This window comes from Panulirus ornatus, chromosome 38 (assembly GCF_036320965.1).
Source record: "Panulirus ornatus isolate Po-2019 chromosome 38, ASM3632096v1, whole genome shotgun sequence".
Taxonomy (NCBI): Eukaryota; Metazoa; Arthropoda; class Malacostraca; order Decapoda; family Palinuridae; genus Panulirus; species Panulirus ornatus.
The window spans coordinates 1,811,861-1,831,534 of NC_092261.1; the positions used below are offsets into that span (position 1 = coordinate 1,811,861).

General features: G+C 43.9%; 1 protein-coding gene across 2 annotated transcripts in view; it reads right to left on the reverse strand.

The window, feature by feature from the left end:
- LOC139760776 (growth hormone secretagogue receptor type 1-like) overlaps window positions 1-19,674 on the reverse strand; it is a 68,940-nt gene that overhangs the window by 2,143 nt on the left and 47,123 nt on the right. For both annotated transcript variants that reach the window (XM_071684344.1, XM_071684343.1), the window contains exons 3-7: window positions 4,045-4,225; window positions 1,890-1,986; window positions 1,364-1,513; window positions 562-678; window positions 8-120 (exon numbers count right to left, since the gene is read on the reverse strand). In XM_071684344.1, the coding sequence (XP_071540445.1) occupies window positions 8-120; window positions 562-678; window positions 1,364-1,513; window positions 1,890-1,986; window positions 4,045-4,225 (658 nt within the window). The remainder of the gene's footprint in view (window positions 1-7; window positions 121-561; window positions 679-1,363; window positions 1,514-1,889; window positions 1,987-4,044; window positions 4,226-19,674) is intronic.

A 19,674-nucleotide genomic window follows, 5' to 3' on the forward strand; every position in this document is an offset into this window, starting at 1 on the left:
CTCGGACCTGAAGAAGGCTCCGCGGAACTTGGAGGAGGTGACGTTGTAGAGGACTGGGTTGATGGCCGAGTTGACGTAGACGAGGATCCGGAAAGCGTAGAGCAGGTTGTAGTAGCCCTCCTGTAGGTACCAGCAACACATTCAGCCTCGAGCAGTACACAACTGTACTTACAGGTAGATCATTTTAGTATATCTTGTCTGGACACAGGTACACCCTCAGACTTGGGTAGAGTAAGTGTGTTAACTATATTCGCTACAGAAAGTAATTTCAATCTCCTTGGGTATACACAAACCTTTAAACTGGGGTAATGCAAAAGGGCAATTAAAGAGAAATTGTTGATTCCCTACAATAAGTTGTATCACATACATACACAAAAGAGGATAATAAAGGAAAGTATTTCAAGGAATTTCAGCTCGCAGAGCAAGTTTTATTATGTCTTCAACGTCAGGATATCATGATGTTCAGTGTTCCCAAGTTGAACATACGACGACTTGTGCCACACAATACACGTGGGAACAAGGTGATCTGACCAATAAATAAGGTAGGAGGGAGAGACTGACCTGACCCAGGGACTGTTCTGACTCCTTGGTGGTGAAGATGAACCAGAGGCTGAGAACCCGGTATGGTAGGAGGCACACGAAGAACACCACGACCACTGTACCCAGCATCACCACCACCTGCAGCACGAACAACACAAGTTCAGCTGGTACGCCCAACCCTGACTAACCATTTACTTTAGTTTAAGGAATGGGCTCTAGTTCAAGGGGTGGGCTCTAGTTCAGCAGAAACCCTCTAGTTCAGGGGAAGGGCCCTGCTTCATATAGCATACAACAATGCAAAGTTCGATAATTCCTTTCAGTTCTGATCACCGCGCCTGAAGAAACACAAAAAAGAGAATCCAATGTTGTACCTTAAATATGAAGAGTGAGCTACAATGAAAGGTTGAGGGCCGCACAGCTGTCCCCCTTGCAGGAGGAAAGAGGACGGGGTAACAGTAATTAAGCTCCTACTTCTACTGGATGATGTTAACAATAAGCAGTTCTTCACGAGGTGCACAACCAGAGGCCACGATCAAAAGCTGCGGAAGAGGCTAGTCAAGCAAAATGTAAAGAAATATTGGTATAGTGTAAAGGTGTCAGATGGAATGGTCTAAGCAGGCTGACTGAATGACGGCAACCTAAATTTGTCTTCTTAATGGTATAGAAAGCACAAGAGATGGAACCCTACTAGTGTAAAACTCTCTTCTCGTAATATACAAATTAATAATTACAAATGGTAATTACACAAACATAGCCTACCGCCCTTAACAGCCAAGCGCATCAACAGGTCAAGTCATGGAGAGAGATGCGCTGTGGTTCGTACCTGTTTGCGAGCCTGGAGGTTGGGGTTGGGCTTGTCCTTACACAATTGTTTGTCCTCGAGCAGCAGTTGTCTGGCGATGCGCCAGTAAAGGACGACCAGCACCAGCAGCGGCAGGAAGAACAACACTACCATGGACGACACCACAAACACCTAGAGCAGAGAACACTTGTGATTGACTCTCTGTTACTGAACACCTGGATGGAGCAGAAAACGTCAAGGAGGGAGAACACCTGTTAATGGTTATGTACACTACGCCATATATTGCTTAAACTCCACATCATGTGCGACCATACACTTGTGAAATCATATGGGACTCTTCATGATCCAACAGGTAACTTATCATGGGCTAGCAGGGGGTAGGGAACTCACCATGGCCCAACAGAGGGTACGGTATTCACTATAGCCACGGCCTAAGAGGGGACTCACTATGGTCCAGCAGGGTACTCACCATGGCTCAGCAGGGGATGAGAGGACTCACTGTGGTCCAACAAGGGACTCACTATGTATGACCCAGCAGAGGACTCACCATGGCCCAGGGCTTGTCCACCCGCGTGTAGCAGACTGGCACTAGCGACTCGTCGATGTACTTGACATAACCGTACTCCGTCAGGGCGATGACCGGGCTGTGGACAAACACTTGCACTTGAGTAGTGTGTTCACACGAACCTTACCAAGGTTAATGTCAGAAGAAAAGGTTAATGTTATCACATGATTCCATGAATAATCTATGAACATTTTATAAATACATGAGAACTATAATGTATATATACACACTTAAGTAAAAGATTAACACAAGCTGAAAGACATAAGGTTGACAGTGGCTGTGTGGCAGAGGTTATTGGACGACCGACCCTCCTAGAGTTCGACTCCGACCTCTCACGTTTGTATATAAAATATGGTTTTAGTCACAATGAATCTATACTTCCCATTCGGCACTGCGATAAGACCGGAGATGTAGGTTTTGCAGCCCTACAATAACGCAAGGTAAGGTCACACACGTTCAAATATCAGCAGAGAAACTTCCTCTTTTGTTTATTCGTCCTTCACTTTACATAGACAAAAGTATGTCAAAAATGAAATCTTCCGCATCTTACAACTCGAGATTACTTGCAAAGACTCACTGTTTGAGGAGGATTATCTCGGTTCCCAGATTTTTCTCTCTAGAGGGTTTATTGATTCCAGGAGCAAATATTTACAGCTCCAATGTCTCAAGATGGAATCAGCCTGTACCGTCTCAGCCTCGGCCGCTGTTTCAAATAACGTGAGGCACGTACACCTTCATGTGGCAGACCGCTTACATCCCTGGGAATTTGCAACTTTTCCTCAGAGGGAAAGATCATGGTGTTTCTTCTTTTCCCTTTCGACTGTTTTGTAGGCCTAGCCTATTCCTCTGAAGACGGTCAAATACTTCTACCACAAAACAGGATTTTCTTTTTACCTTGTTAGATATAGTGATATAAAACTAAGCCTTTAAGGAAATTAATTTCTTATAACTCCGCGAAGACATCTGATTTCTACAAGTGACCTTTATAGCTTTCTACTCGAGTCTTGTAAATAGTTGAAATTTCTGTGAAAACTTTTTTCATTCTTCATTATTTCTACGCCTAATGGCTTTCATGCAAGGCATATAAGGAAGGATGCCAGGCACATCATAAACTGGTGTCAAATTCCATAAGGAGATCGAAGTCGATCAACGTTTAACTTTGACGTTCCTTCGCTTCACATGAAATCTGATACTCGGTCCAATTTCACGATCAGATCGAAACTTTCTGTGTTGGCCTCGGTACATCCTCCAGTTCTGAGCCTCCGTTTCGTGACGATCGCTTAGCAATGCGACTTGCAGTCTGTTTTTTTTCCCTTGATTCTTAATACACGGGAAGAATTCTGGAGGGAAATGAGAAGACTCTTACTGGCTTTCCAAGAGTTTCCTCCAGGTTCTTCGGGAAAGCCCAACATTCTGGAGCAAACAACGATGTGAGTCTGACGTTTATATCTCCAACAGAAGGAACCTTAACTTGGCCCTCAGCAAGTGGAACTGATCTGCCTTCTATCAAATCCCACACAGAAAAATAATAATGCACTGGTGGATCCAATTTCCCGTGCATGAGGCATTCTGCTGGAGGCTAGATCAAGTATTCTTGCAGCAGCTGGAACGATGGAATCTCAAATAAAGTATGCGGGCAAGAGCAACTGCTGAATCTATTTTGCTCGATGTTCTTTCCAGGAACATACGTCAGCACTCGCAGTGGCTGTCACTTTCTCTAGATAGGCGAGTCTCTACTAGGCGACCTGCAGGACCTGGGGTGTGTGAATCACCCATAATGACCTGGACCTGGAAGTACATACCTCCTGCTTGTGTATACCTCACTTGGGTGTACCAGGAGGACGGACATGCCAACTTCATGCATATAAAAGTTGTACTGTGTATGTGACCTGTGAGGTGTGCATGAATGACCCGCATGTGACCTGTGAGGTGTGCATGAATGACCCGTATGTACCTGGAAAACCTGTGGGTGACCTGAAAGACCTGCGTCCGACCTGTAAGCAACTGCAGAACTTGTGTCTGATCTCGTGTAGATACCTAGAGGACCTGTATATAAACAATGTACTCTCGTCCCATCGGACCTGCACCCTTTACCGCGACCCGTGACCTGTTCTGCAGGAGTTGTGTGACCTCTGACCTGGTGACGGAGGTGGCAAGGATCCAAACGAGGACGCATGCGGCTGTGGCACGCGCCCTGCTGCAGGTGGCGGCTGCGGTGAGCGGGTGACAGATGGCGCGGTAGCGCTCCACCGAGATGGCCAGGATGGTCAACATGGAGGCGTGGGCCACTGTGAACTCCACATACGTCACCACCTTACCTGGGAGGAGGCAGGACAGAGATATGTTATCAGGGGGAGACAAGGGAGTTGTGGGGACACGGTAAGCAGAATGAATACAGTAAACTTTAACACTAAGTTGTAAAAAGAATTCGACGTCACAACTTACTCTCGGGACAAATCCTCAAAGTTCCAAGCCTGATAAGCCTGTGTGAACTTACCTCGCACTCGAACTTAAAACTTATAAATATAAAGATCTACTCTGGACAGTTTAGTGACTTCTTGAGAGCACAGCTGGAGAGCTTCCGAGGACAAGAGTATACCTGGTGAATAAGAAAAGCAGTGGGATTATATGTCGTCAGGTTCGAGGAAACAACCACACAACATTATGAAACACATCGTAACAACATCTAGCGAGGCAACACCAGGCGAATGACTTGTAACAGATCAAGATCAATGACGTCACACAATGGTCACACCGAAACAAACTACGTGTAACGGGTCAAAGTCAGCGACCACAAAGGCGGCACTAGATGGTCACCTTCGTGTGTAGGAGTGAAGGAATCCAGTGGTGGATGGTCGTTGTGAGGCCTCCTGATCCTCCAGGGGGATTAAAAGGGGATCAGAGGTCACACTGTCGTCCTGGCCCTCATCCCTGAGGACCAACAGACGCTACCACACGATATAACTGTTGTACCAACCACAAATGTGGCCAAACGATGCTGATATATATATAACTACACGTACTACACTGTGACTGATTTTTAAATCACTGTATCAAACTTGGCCACAGACCAAATATGTAATACAGTATAATTTGGGGCTCAGCTTAAACCTAGTTAGGTTAGGTGACCATAACAGAGTTTTGTTGACGAGTACTTACGTTGTGAGGTTGCCAGAGGCAGGGCCAGCGCGTAGCGTACATCATTAGAGGAAAATATACGGTTATGAACCAGTCGTGTGAGTTACGTGTATTTAATTGTTGTGAGTGAGATGAGATCATATCTTCGTGAACTGAATGCCACCAGCTCCTGTGCGGGTGAGGCAGAATGAAAAGACCACTCACTACTTGGACCGAAGGAGGGAAACTTGACAGCCACTGGAGCAAGCGAGAGAGAGAGAGAGAGAGAGAGAGAGAGAGAGAGAGAGAGAGAGAGAGAGAGAGAGAGAGAGAGAGAGAGAGAGAGAGACCATTACCAGATGACCTGATTATTATCACAGATGAAGGGTCTCAAATGTGGAATCTAATGAACTTTATGCCAAACGATTTACAGGAACCGTCATATCTGGCGAGATTTTTGTTGATTTTTGCAAATTTTTTGCACTACATTTGTGCTGTCAAAGGACGCAATCTGTGTGGAGGATGCTGCCTGTGAGAAAAAAGGCATCTGGTTCGGGGTTTATTAACAGGTTTTCTGAAAGAAAAAATGTTTATGTTCATGCGAGAATTTCAGACATGTTGCTCTCCCGTAAGACTACCATGGGAAGCGCGGCGTATCTCCATATTCTGGAGAACTCTACCACAAATGCTTCACCATGTAAGACATTCCCAGCATCGCCTGGGCCTGATGGCGAGTATCTGTATGGCCTGAGGTCAGTAGTAGCAAGTAGTCATGTATTAAGCCAAGTGATCATTAATTAATGCGTGAACATACAGGCAGCTGTAGCTTGGCAGGACATAATGATTGCCAAAGCACATACGTATATCTACTGTGTGACATAAAGATATCTGTAGATGACTGTACAAGATTTCGTATCTATTATCTAATGATGATAATAATAGTAATAATAATAATGATAATAATTATAATAATAATAATAATACTAATACTAATAATAATAATAATAATAATAATAATAATAATAATAATGATAATAATGATAATAATAATAACAATAATAATAATAATAATAATAATAATAATAATAATAATGATAATAATAATAATATCAAATCACCAAGAGATACATCATCTTTACCAATCAATAAGAGAGAGAGAAACCCAATGTGGGGTAATTACTCCAAATAAACGTCACAAGTGGATGTTTTAAATTAACCTTTACATGGTAATTCAGAATTGCAGCTGGAGCAAAGTTGTGCAATATTTTCTTTCGTGCAATCTCGCTTCTCAATGGAGGTCATCTGTTACCAGGACCTTAACTGTGTAAGAAACTGAGGTTGGGGCACTGAATGGACACTGGAAAGAAATTAAAATTTCAATCTGGATTTGAGGGACTTCTTTAATGACGGTATGTGAGGCCATGAAACCTAATTGGCACCATTATCATGTTGTGCAATGAAACAATTCTTTTTATGGCTCTACTAAAGTGTTTTCTGAAGCAGAAATTCCTTGTCTTTTCATAATTTTCAACATCGAGACGATGTTCTCTTACCATCATGATACTACGTTAAAGTAGAGATATAGCTTTTATGCGTCATTCTACTGTTCTTGCAGTATTTTAGGCGTCATTCTACTGTTCTTGCAGTATTTTAGGCGTCATTCTACTGTTCTTGGAGTATTTTCAAATTAATGTACAGTGAAGTAAGACATTGGTATGATCATACGGCTCGAAGCAAAACATGATGTTTTATAGAATACAATAACAACACCACCACACAATAGGCCAAAACAATAATACGCTTCTCAGGCTCAGTCACTGCACCTAAACCCACAGTAACTAACGCAGAAGGTCCAGAAGAGGGTGACAAAGATGGTACCAGAGATGAATTACGGGAAGCAGCTACAAGCCTTAAACTTGCCCACCATGGAAGAGAGAAGAGTGAAAGCCGACCTGATCACAACCTCTGAGTTTCTAAATCTGTATGATGATGTACACGGTGGACAGTTCTTCCAAAGATGTAGGGATAAGACAACCAGATATTATATGAAATTAAAGAAACTTGTCACGAAGGTTTAGAGTATAAAAGAGGTGGATGAAAGGAATACACAGAATAAAAATATAGCAACACCAAAGTATGCATCATAAGTTTAAATGGATCAAGATACAATGCCTCACGGTAGTGAAAGTCTCTCCCCGTACAGCACATACACACAAATATATGTGTATACAACATATACAAACACATAACACATTCTTCCAACCCCTTCCCTCCCCGACATGCACATTCACTAGATCGGGCGCACCAAACCACCAACACTAGCTAACATCCCACAACTGTAGACAAACATGGCACTTTACAGACACCAGAGCCTCCTGTGTCCTCACAGACACCAGAGCCTCCTGTGTCCTCACAGACACCAGGGCCTCCTGTGTCCTCACAGACACCAGGGCCTCCTGTGTCCTCACAGACACCAGGGCCTCCTGTGTCCTCACAAATACCGGGGCCTCCTGTGTCCTCACAAATACCAGGGCCTCCTGTGTCCTCACAAATACCAGGGCCTCCTGTGTCCTTGCAGACACTGAGGTCTTCTGTGTCCTCACAGACACCAGGGTCCCATGCTCCCTCACAGACACGGAGGGTTAGGTCTGCACAGACAAGCTGGTGACAAACCACAGGCAGGCATATGACTTTCGCCATAGTTGGGTATGGTCGCTGTACGGTGTCAGCGGGAGGCTGCCGCGCTGTCCGTAACAGTATGCCTCTCCCACCTCATTGTCAGCAACAAAGCGCCCACTCCCCTTCAGTGTCAGCAACAGAGCGTTCCTTCCCTCTCAGCGTCAGCGGTATATAGAGCGCATGAAGCCTTTAATTGAATTATTGACACAATTATCTTAAACATGACTAATGAAGACAGTCAAAGCTTGCAGACTTAACCCAATTAATAAGAAATATGTCTCTATTGCACGTATTACTACGCTGTGATCAGAAACTTGAGAAGCATAAACTTTTTTCAAGAAACTATTCCTTCCAGAGCCGGGGCGGGACACAGCTAGAGACGCCATCAAGTCAGGAACACGTTGAGGAGTCTTGTGATCAATGTTGACATAGATGGTGGTACCTAAAGTAAATGCTGCTTCCCACACCATTTATGAGGAGACCAACTACACGAAGACAGATTACTATGTCACCACATTCTTTCCTCGAACAGCGAAGCTGCCGAAATCTCTTCCTTTCTTTGTCTTCCCCTCTTCCTATACCCGGTCCAACTTTCGGAGTCAGGTCGACGAAAATCTCAGAAGTTCAAGTGAATCTCCTCCATCAACTCCTCTTTGTACTCTTCATTTTTCCTTTCCTCCAGATGACCACGACTGGCACACGTCTCCTCCCTCGTCACTATAAACAAAACAAAGATGATGGTGTATCTGACCGCTGCTGTGGCTCTGTCCTTCCCTTGGTATGGCTCCTTTTTCTATCGTCCATTCTCCTTAAGTCCGCAGCGTCCTCTCTCTCTCTCTCTCTCTCTCTCTCTCTCTCTCTCTCTCTCTCTCTCTCTCTCTCTCTCTCTCTTGGCACACACACACACACACACACACACACACCCTCAGGAGCAAATGAGCATCAGCGGCTGATGGAAGTTGGGGGCCCCTGCGGCCTCCTGATACAAACTTCTTAAGCTTCCTCTTTCACTCCTCCCCTTACGATAACAAGGCTTGTCTAACCCCTGCTGGGACCTGGAGGTGCAGGGTATACCTGACGTAGCCCCTGCGGTACCGGGCATGGTGTCAGAAGGGACACGACGATGAGAAATGTACAGGTAACCGAAGGCGGTACAGCAGGGTCAGGCCTGTGGCACAAGGAGCAGTACCGTGGTGCAGCGTACACGAGTGGACTACCCTGACTGCCTGACAAGAGTCGACTATGGAGGCTGCAGGTGGTGGTGACGGGGCAGCCGTGTGTCAGGCACGTAGCGGCGGCCGTGTGGACCCATGGCTGGCACACATCTACAGGTATACTACGCATGAATAAGCTGTAGAAATGAGAGAGAGAGGGGGGGTGGGGGGCAAGCACAGGGCCTTCTTTGTTAGTTGGGGAGGAGAAAGATGGAACCCGTCATCCTGGCCCGCGACGGAGGCATGACGGGTTTATGGCGATTGTATGACGGGCATGTGAGGATGTGACACAAGTGTGACAGGTGAGATGTGCCTAATTATTTCTGATCCGCTTGCGGTGATGTCTGAAATCCTCTTAGACGTGACGCGTGCTGCCATCTAAGTACCTTACGTCTGGTCAAATAATTGGGTGTATATATATATATATATATATATATATATATATATATATATATATATATATATATATATATATATATATATATATATATATATATACAATAAACACACAAGTTGCGCGTACATAAGATGCAGGTAAAACCATAAGGAAACTATAAATACTAAGTGTCAAGCGTTCCTCACCGTGACGCATTCAGGGGCCGCCCAGGGTCGAGCACATAGGTTCGAATCTTGGCAACGGCAGTCGGTCCACAGTCAAGGCATCTGTTCATCCACCCCTAGGGGTTGGTCGATAAAATGGTTACCAGGCTCAGGCTATGATATTTACATATATATATATATATATATATATATATATATATATATATATATATGTGTGTGTGTGTGTGTGTGTGTGTGTGTGTGTGTGTGTATAAAAGCCCATACACGCGTTTATACATACATATACGTATCAACATATACATATATACACATGTATATATTCATACGAATAGTTTGAAAGAAAAAGAAAATATTCATACTTGCCTTCATTCATTCCTGGTGCTACCCCGCCCCACAGGAAACAACAAAGCTACCCCCTGCCTCAGCGAGGTAGCGCCGGGAAAACAGACCAAAAGGCCACATTCGTCCACACTCAGTCTCTGGCTGTCATGTGTAATGCACCGAAACCACAGCTCCCTATCTACATTCAGGCCCCACAGACCTTTCCATGGTTCACCCTACATTAGGGCCTCAGCTGCCCATTCTGTCTCAGCAAACATAAAAAAAATGATAAAAAGAACCAGAATATAATATACACCAACCACCACTGGACGAGGCTGGCAAACGAGGAAACAAGTGAAGGGATTAGGACGCAAGTCATCCTCGACGTCCGCACCTCTCTCATGTTACATGTGTGTGTGTTTGTGTGTGTGTGTGTGTGTGTGTGTGTGTTAGAACCATCCCTATCACTAAGAGAAGAAACGGGAAATAAGGCGTATCCTTCACTGGATGTTACATACCTGTCGGTTTGCGCCCTCAGCCCACCCCACAAGATCCAATAACCAGCTTTACTGTAGTGATAGTGAGTGACACATTACATATATAGCTGTGCCAGGATCCCCCTTCCCTCTCCCTTACACACACACACACACACACACACACAAACACACACATTATCTATCTATCTATCTATCTATCTATCTATCTATCTATATATATATATATATATATATATATATATATATATATATATATATATATATATATATATATATATATATCTTTCATACTATTCGCCATTTCCCGCATTAGCGAGGTAGCGTTAAGAACAGAGGACTGGGCCTTTGAGGGAATATCCTCACCTGGCCCCCTTTCTCTGTTCCTTCTTTTGGAAAATTGAAAAAAAAAAACGAGAGGGGAGGATTTCCAGCCACCCGCTCCCTCCCCTTTTAGTCGCCTTCTACGACACGCAGGGAATACGTGGGAAGTATTCTTTCTCCCCTATCCCCAGGGATAATATATATATATATATATATATATATATATATATATATATATATATATATATATATATATTTCCTACCTGTTGAGCTAAAGCTTTATTAGACAGACACACAGACAGGGAAAGAGACAGCATCTCACTACTTGGAAGACACTGTACCCCAAAGCTCGATCGATGACCTGTGGTAAAACCTTCTCAGTTAATGCTCTACAACAAATTAAGCTTCCTTCCTGATCCCAGTTCCCCCCCCCCTCCTCCCCTCTGAAAAAAATAATAATAATAAGAAGTGTGTTTTAATCCCCCAGGTACATCAAGGGAAGAGACGGACGAGACGCCAGGTTCACTCTAACATCAATGTGGATCAATATTTCTGCCGTATTTCAGAACTAACAATATGGGAAGTGGTTCATCTTATCTTATCGTCGTTTTTGGTGTTATCTGGCGATTGAGAACGACGGTACGACCCTAGAGCACAATGGTACGAAGATGGGATATGATGACCTGGCTTTTAACCTGATCCCTTGGGGTCAGGTTAAAAGCCAGGCCATCGTAAACGAAGGTCGTACCATCGTGGTCAGTGATCGAAGCGTATGGCTCAGGTTAAAGACTCAGCCAGAATGTGTGTATCAAACATTGAATATCTGAATATTCCTCTGAATGGGGAGAAGAGGGATTACCTCCCTCTTTCAAGGTCAGAATTACGTTGAGGTAATGTTATCACATCTAACACGAGAAGATTTAGATTAAAATTACAGTATGTTAAAAATGGGAAAGGTAACAATATTCTAAGATTCAGAGCGAGAATCACTTTTGATTCTTACTTCTATGTACAAATCAGAGCGACCATCATTTATGAACATTACTTCTATGTAAACATCAAAGTGAAGAACACTTAAGAATCTTAAATCTGATTTTCGTATGCAATATGGATACCTCTAGCCTTTGCTCGTAAACGTAGGTAAACATCACTTCTATACTATAATAAGGCGCTCCTGTCTGTCTGTGATCGCTCTGCAGACATAGCGATGAATATGCCAGATACACGATGACTAACCTCCATCCACAGTTGTCAATAATTTATACATTTCCTTGGCAAGATAGAAATTGCAGGCTGTTGGGATGAAATATTTTCAGGAAAATATCTCACTGTTGAGTAGCAAAAAATGTGCTGGCGATACGGGAGGCGTGTGGAAGGAAACGGACGGGGTGAATGGTCTTACCACCTAACTATGTCATGCGCCGTTCATGGTGTGTTGAGTAGGAGGGAGGGAGTGGTGGGAGTGATGAGAGAGGGAATGGTGGTGGTGGTGGAGCCTCGGTGGAAGGGTGATATCGCTGAGGGTGGGTGTGGTAGGCCTCCGAAGGAATGAACAGACGAAGCCCCGAATCTACTAGTATATCATAAATGATCAAGAACATTGTTCATAGGGGTTTAATGACTCATGTTGCGCCTTCACTCATATTACATAATAACTTCCACTCACATTATACAGTGACCTGAAGAATAGGATGCTGTTCATGATGACGTATGTAAAACAATATGTTTAGGTAAATGACATCAAATCTTATCCACCTCCAACAGCATGAAAGAAATTTGATTGCAGACATCCGTGAGCGAAAATAGTCTTATCTCTAACTCTACATACTTACATGATAGCCTCGAGTCGAAGCAAACCAACTGATGAACTCTACAAACTGGAATTAACCCACCCTCCATAATCAGTAAAGTTGGTTATTTTTTTCTCCATTCCACTGACACTACTTTGGTTTCCGCTCCCGAGATGTGACTGGTTGCGTGTCCCCGCCATGACCTACACCTCGCCATGCACGACCACCTACCCCTTCACATAAGTACTGCCCAGCTGTTGGCAACTCACGGGTGAGCCGTCGTGAGGCCTGTTTCTTCTCCTACATCACTGAGCTCGAGAACCCCTGACCATCTCACGTTTTTCCTAACACCTTCTAGGTGACCTTATTTCTAAAGTAGGTGTAACACCTTCACAAATACTCTTCTAATAAGTCTTCTTCTCGCCTCACTTCTCGACCTCCTTAGTTTTTCATGTTTCAGATACAGCCTCACTTCAATATGAAGTTTACCCCGTGACTGGAACCCTCACACATATATAGCTATATACCCAGCTTTGTTTCTCTATCTATTCACATATATATATATATATATATATATATATATATATATATATATATATATATATATATATATATATATATATATATATATATACATATATATATATATATATATATATATATATATATATATATATATATATATATATATATATATATATATATACACCATGTTGCCACTGGACTCTGTCTGCAAGAGGTTAAACGGCGAGTGAAATTTTTCACGTCTGGCGAGGTTCATCAAAGAACTTCTCACTCGAAAGGAGTTTACATTTCCCTGCTACAGGGAGTAGCTAAGCCTTGAGCTGCAGGAGCCTCTGGGAGAAATCAAGGTTAACACCAGGACGCTTTGTTACAGACAGACTCTGGGGTAAATAATGATCAAAATAATCTTAATGAAAATACAATACGCACCACTATCCCTGTACCAGCCTCTCAGAGGGTTTATAAGACAGACGCACTGACCAACACATGAACAAGAACAGCATTATCAATGACAAATCTCACCTCAACGCTTCATCATCTACTTGGTAAAATAAACAGGTATAGAATAAAGAGAAAGCAGAGATCCATTTGGTGATAGAGGGAGACGTGTCTCTGTAATAAGGAAACTTAAAGATGAATTAGCTCTCTGGATGACTGCGTTAAGAGAATTTTCTAGAGAGACTCAAGACCGAGGCTACCTCATCGCCCACGCCTTCTCCTGCAAACAGGTCACAAGTCATATATCCTACAATTAATCTTGGAGATTCTGCTTCTTATGGTTCACTGGACAGCCACTCTCGTACATACTAGTGTTGTGCCCAGTCACTTGTGGCCTTTATTGCCCCTCTTGACTCTCCCAGCACGACGGTACGACCCTCGAGCACGACGATACGACCCACTGAATACGACGGTACGATCCCTGAGAGCACGACGGTGCGATCTTTACGTAGGACGGCCTGGCTTTTGACGTGGCAATTGAAGAGTCAGGTCAAAGGCCAGGCCGTCTTACTCAGGAGCGACACCGTCGTGCTCAAAGAGGTTAATAACCTTTCTCACGGCCAACACGTCAGCCAGGCGGTAAATGTACCATAGAGACACGTTACCTTCTATATTACCTGGCGGTAAATGTACCATAGAGACACAGTACGGTCTGTACCTTCCTACTGACGCTAAACTAAAGGATCAACAGCTTCCCGTCTTCTACACTTGAACTCTTATACAAAGTATTTGGTAACTGCTCGTTTTGTAATCATATACCAGCAATCACTACGAATACTCAAAGCATGGTAATTACTACGAATGTAAACGTGCATTCAACCTGAGCAATTATCACTACTGTTACACTTAGATACTGCACCTGTTGTACTTAAAAATACAGTACCCCTGCAGTCACTATACACGTTACTGCTAAGGACAAAATGTTTTCACAGCTACAACACCTGCTACAACCTATACAACACTATCTCTGTAGCCCTACACATGTGACGATCACTACTCCGACTCTCTCACCAGAGTGCCACCAGAGTTGCCACCACCCACACATGTCGGCACTACTTCACTAACTATCTTCCACTCCTCATCTACCTTCTTTGTCTTATCTACTCTCAACTTATGCCATTTTCTCACTCACTCACTCACTCGGTATCTCCATACTCAGGCCTCTTATCTAAGGTCACTTGCCTTCACCACTTCTCTGACACATTTACCAATTTTTCCGTAAATCAACACGAACTTAATACTCGTCTCCAACAAGAAATGATGAGATATTCCACCAACCATCCCTCTAAACACGTTCACACACACACACACACACACACACACACACACACACACACACACACACACACACAAATATATATAGGGTTTGGTGTGCGAGTCCCTCTGTCTAACTTTTTAGAGTTTACAGACGTTGGCAAGGAGAAGATCCCTGAGGGTTAACGTGGGAGGGGAGCATGTGTTGTAGTTTTTGGTGGTGGTGGTGAGGATAGTAGTGGAGGAGGTGGTCATCTGGTATTGACTGCAGTGGCAGTTGTGGTGGCAATGATAGCGAAGCTGTGGAATTCTCTTCCCCTTTTTTTCTTTCTTTCCTCACTTAATCTTTCGTCTGTAACAGACAGCTTCCCACACATCTAAGCAGCGCTTTATTCTCTTCATACTTGGTGTTGTACGCCGTATTTTTCCCTTCATCTGAGATGGTCAAGATCAGGGCATGGTCTCAGTCCCCGGGGTTAATACCAGGACCCCTTTTATGGGGCCCTAGAAGCTTCAAGAATGCACTCCACGCAGGAGCAGGGTAATGATAGACTCCTTCTGAGCAAGAAGGGCGTCGACGAGGCTTCTTTTTCCAACTATTGAGGATGAAGCAGCATGGCTGTAGGTGACTTTATCACAATGTACCACTACTACAGGTGGTAATATCCCCAGGATGATACACAGCTTCCAACTGAGACCTGTAATAGGTGGTATACATTAAAACTGCAGAAGCCAAGAATGAAGTTGTTGTACAAAATCTCATTTACTTGAGTCAGTTCACTGTAAAATCAGTAACTGGAAACTCCTCAACCTGAATCCCTTTCTCATTCAGCCAGAATTTACCAATATTGCTCGAGCGCGGCTCAATACAATACTATCCTCACTAAATGCTGTTTTTTCCCTGCAACATTTTCCTGGCCAGGCAATTACGAGTATAAACCAGGCCAGACACCTCAACCCTGACATAGGCGGCTCCAAGGAACCTTTACAATATAACCAGGAGTTCGCGGTCGATTAACTTTGAAAAGTAAGGTTAAATGCGCTAATTTAGAGTCTCGTTAAATGTAGCGGAAGTGAGGCAGTGAGTCGGGCAACATATGGCTGCGTCTTGTGGTGGCGAGCTGGACGGGGAGGTGCACACTAATAACACTTTCTGATACCACGAGATATCTGTACCTTGTCACGTGCTTGGCTTACAAGTGTGGGGCAGGGAAGGAAGGTACTTGCCACGAAATTGTGTCACAAGTCTGGGCTAGCCCGGACCACAGGTATAGACAGAATGACGAAGAACGAGCTGGGTGAGAGATGGAGGATTGTACGTTTCTGGACTGACAATCAGCAGACCACGTGTCAGTAAGGGAAAAAGAAAAGACACCTACCTGTGGCAAAGGAGTGACACTTGTTAACCACTGAAGTGCTGGCTCACTGCTTAGCCGTCACAGACCCTCCCACTAGCCGAGTGAGAGAGAGAGAGAGAGAGAGTCCAGGCTCACATACACCTGATATCAAATAGAAACAGTGTGGCAATTGCGATCTTGTAATCCACTTACTCGCGCAGCTCCCTACTCAAAACACGATTTAATTTTCATTTTGAGAAACACATCACGAGCCAGAGATTGCCACCAGCCTTGTTGGATAACGGCGGTAAAACTCGAACACAAGGGTACGACCCATGAGCACGACGGTACGACCCTTGAGGACGCCGGTACGACCCTTGAGCACGCCGGTACGACCCTTGAGCACGATGGTACGACCCTTGAGTACGACTGCACAGCTCTCGAGTGCGACGCTATGACCCGTAGGTATGATGGGCTGGTCTTTGGCTTGACATATGTGGGTCAGGTGAGATGCATCGCTATCATACACTATGTTCGTCCCGTCGTGTTTAGAGGTCGTAAGCTCTGGCTCAAGCGTCGTACCGTCGTGCTAAAGTAGTTCAGTCCCTGCTTCTCCTAACAAAGTTACTCTCTCTCTCTCTCTCTCTCTCTCTCTCTCTCTCTCTCTCTCTCTCTCTCTCTCTCTCTCCCGCTTCCGCCTGCGTGAAAAAGAAAATGAGGAGGATCAAGTACGCCAGGTTACTGCATCATAAATCCTCAGTGGAACAAATCCATTCTGAAAATTTCCCTTTTTTAAGCCAGAGGAATGATCAAAGTCGAGTTCGAGGAGGTCAGAGTAAAAGAACAAGTCTCATCATAACTTGTTCTGGAATCTTCTGGCAACACCATGTTCTTCACTGGGTGTGGGGACGCACAACGCCATCATCAAGTTACTTGACGCACAAATCCTCATTTTTTCATTCATCTACTTCACTGACAGTTACCACAGAGCCCCTCTCTGAAAGCACAGGTGATACCCAGGATCCCTCTTCCAAAACCTGCGCTACACTCAGTAGCGGGGGGGAAAATATATATATATATATAAACACCTAAGAAGATAAGCCCCAGAAAATGTAAACCTAAGATACCGCAGTCCCTTGTATTCGTAAACCCCAGATAACGCAGACCCCTGAAAACGTGAAACACATATAATGGAACCCCCTGATAAAGTAAACCCCTTTACACGAGACCACGCCCCGACAACCCAGTCCAAATTATAATTTTTCATCACAGATCATTTGTTATGGTTGTGGCCAGAGCCGGTGAAGCGGGAGGCAACCCATCTGTGCCATCATCCATCTTAGCCGAGGATGAAATTGAGAGAGAGAGAGAGAGAGAGAGAGAGAGAGAGAGAGAGAGAGAGAGAGAGAGAGAGAGAGAGAGAGAGAGACCCTTAACCAGGGCAATACGACCCTAGAACACGACAGAGCGACCCTGGGTATGAGAGCGTGACCTATCACCTGATCATTAAGGGTCAGGTCAAAATCAAGGTCATCATATCCAAGGGTTCCATTGAGTCATATCACAGACCTGACAATTACTCCTGGCCTTCTGCGGCCAGTGGTGGACCAGACCAGACGCTCTACCAGTGATGGGCCAGACGAGACGGTCTTCTACCAATTGACCTGGTGAGTGGGTCTGCCAGTGGTGAGAACCTACGCTCTGATGTCATGAACAATAAACTGTACCAGGGATCACCCGTCATGATCCTTAGAGAACAATATACCAACTTGATGAAAGTGTTGGCATGTAAGTATTGATCAGTAGTAACGAAAAGATTCCGATCATCCGGGTCCTCGACCGCTGGTCCCTGCGGTGGGCCAGCAATTACATTAAACTTACGACAAACATCATTGGATAATAATGTGTGTAAGTCTAGTGTGAACCAAGCTCGCAATCAATAAACTCTCCTCGACCGACTCTATAATGCATAACTGACAGTCATAATGTTGCTAACTGTGACATGACTCACACACAGCAACGTAAACTGTCAGGTAGTATAGTCAAGCGTGCTGGTCCATGCCATGATATTACGTCTACGAAATCCCAGGAAAGTTTAACGATTGGAAGTGTGAAAGTCAACAAGGCGGTGGAGATCATGAGAGATACTGAACTTGGGAGGAAGGGGTTTACCGTCTGACAGTGAGACAGAAGGAACTGCATGAGACAGAAGCTGCAGACATCAAGTATGTTACTGTCTTATGTCTCATCCAGTGACTGTTCTCTCACAGGTAAAACCCTAATGCCCTCCATCTCTCCTAACCTGGTATCAATACTTGTGTTGATATTCCTTCATCTCTCTGACCTTCTTCACAGTTCTTACCTCGATGTTTGGTGAGCTGAAGGAGAGAGTCGGACTCATGACCCAGCTAAATATGACTAGTCAAATAAAACGTAACCGGAAGCAACAAACGGTAAGTGAAGTATGAAAGACGTCCACACTGAACCATGGCAGGAGAGACACATCAGTTTTCTAAAACACAGAAAAATCTGGAAACTAAAGACATGGCTTCTGAGGCACATCGATCGAGGAGATCTGGAAATGCAGTAGGGAAGGGAGGTGCAACCCTGTAAAGGTTGGGTCGATTCTGGTTGCTAAGAGTAGGAGTCAGTAAGTCGTTTATGCTTTAGATGCGAGTCTTCTGTCACTAGCAGACCAGAGGCTATTAATCAGCACAAAGATAATCTCTTGATCGATAGGAATTATTCAGTGAAACATGTAATCAGTATATACCTACTTCAAACACCCTTCCAGTACCTCAGAATCAATACCTTCATCATCTTTGAGAATACTTCCCTCTAATTACAAGCCCTTCAGGTTAAAGTTTTTAACTCTTCAATAACAAACTCAACTCAGACCACGAGTCCCCTTATCGTTTACCAGTGGCTGACTATTGTTTACGTCCATTTTCTACCTCGTCCTATTCTGTGGCAGTCCCTGTGTCAACTCAACCACAAGCTCTTCTTCTACATAATCAACTTGTGAACTCCAGTCTCCAAGTTAATCCAATACACATTTTCTTTCTTACTCCGACCAAGATTTTTTTTTTCAAGAACTTCCAAGCGGACTCCACCCATGACTAAATTAGACACCACGAGACACTGCACCTTACGTGTCTCAGTCGTTTCCAAAATGTAAGGCGCGGAGCCCTTGTGGGTCGTAACGTTAGGGGGAGGAAAGACGCCCTAAGATAACGAAGGATGAAGGAGAAGAGTTGGTGACCATGGTGCCCCAACAAGACTATCACTTTCCTCTCCCAACTTTCCGCTTGTCTTCACATTCACTCCGTCCTGATGAACACATCTCCACAGTAACCTGTCTTGTAATAAGACGACAAACGAAATGTCATTTGTCAAACATCATGAGATGTACCACAGCGTATCGTAAATATGACACGTGTGAGAAGGGGGCAAGCGACATTATGTGACATGATAACACCGTACTATACATATATATATATATATATATATATATATATATATATATATATATATATATATATATATATATATATATATATATATATATATATATATATATATATATATATATATATATATATATATATATATATACATATATAATTACTTGCAAATTACAAACACTTCCGTTA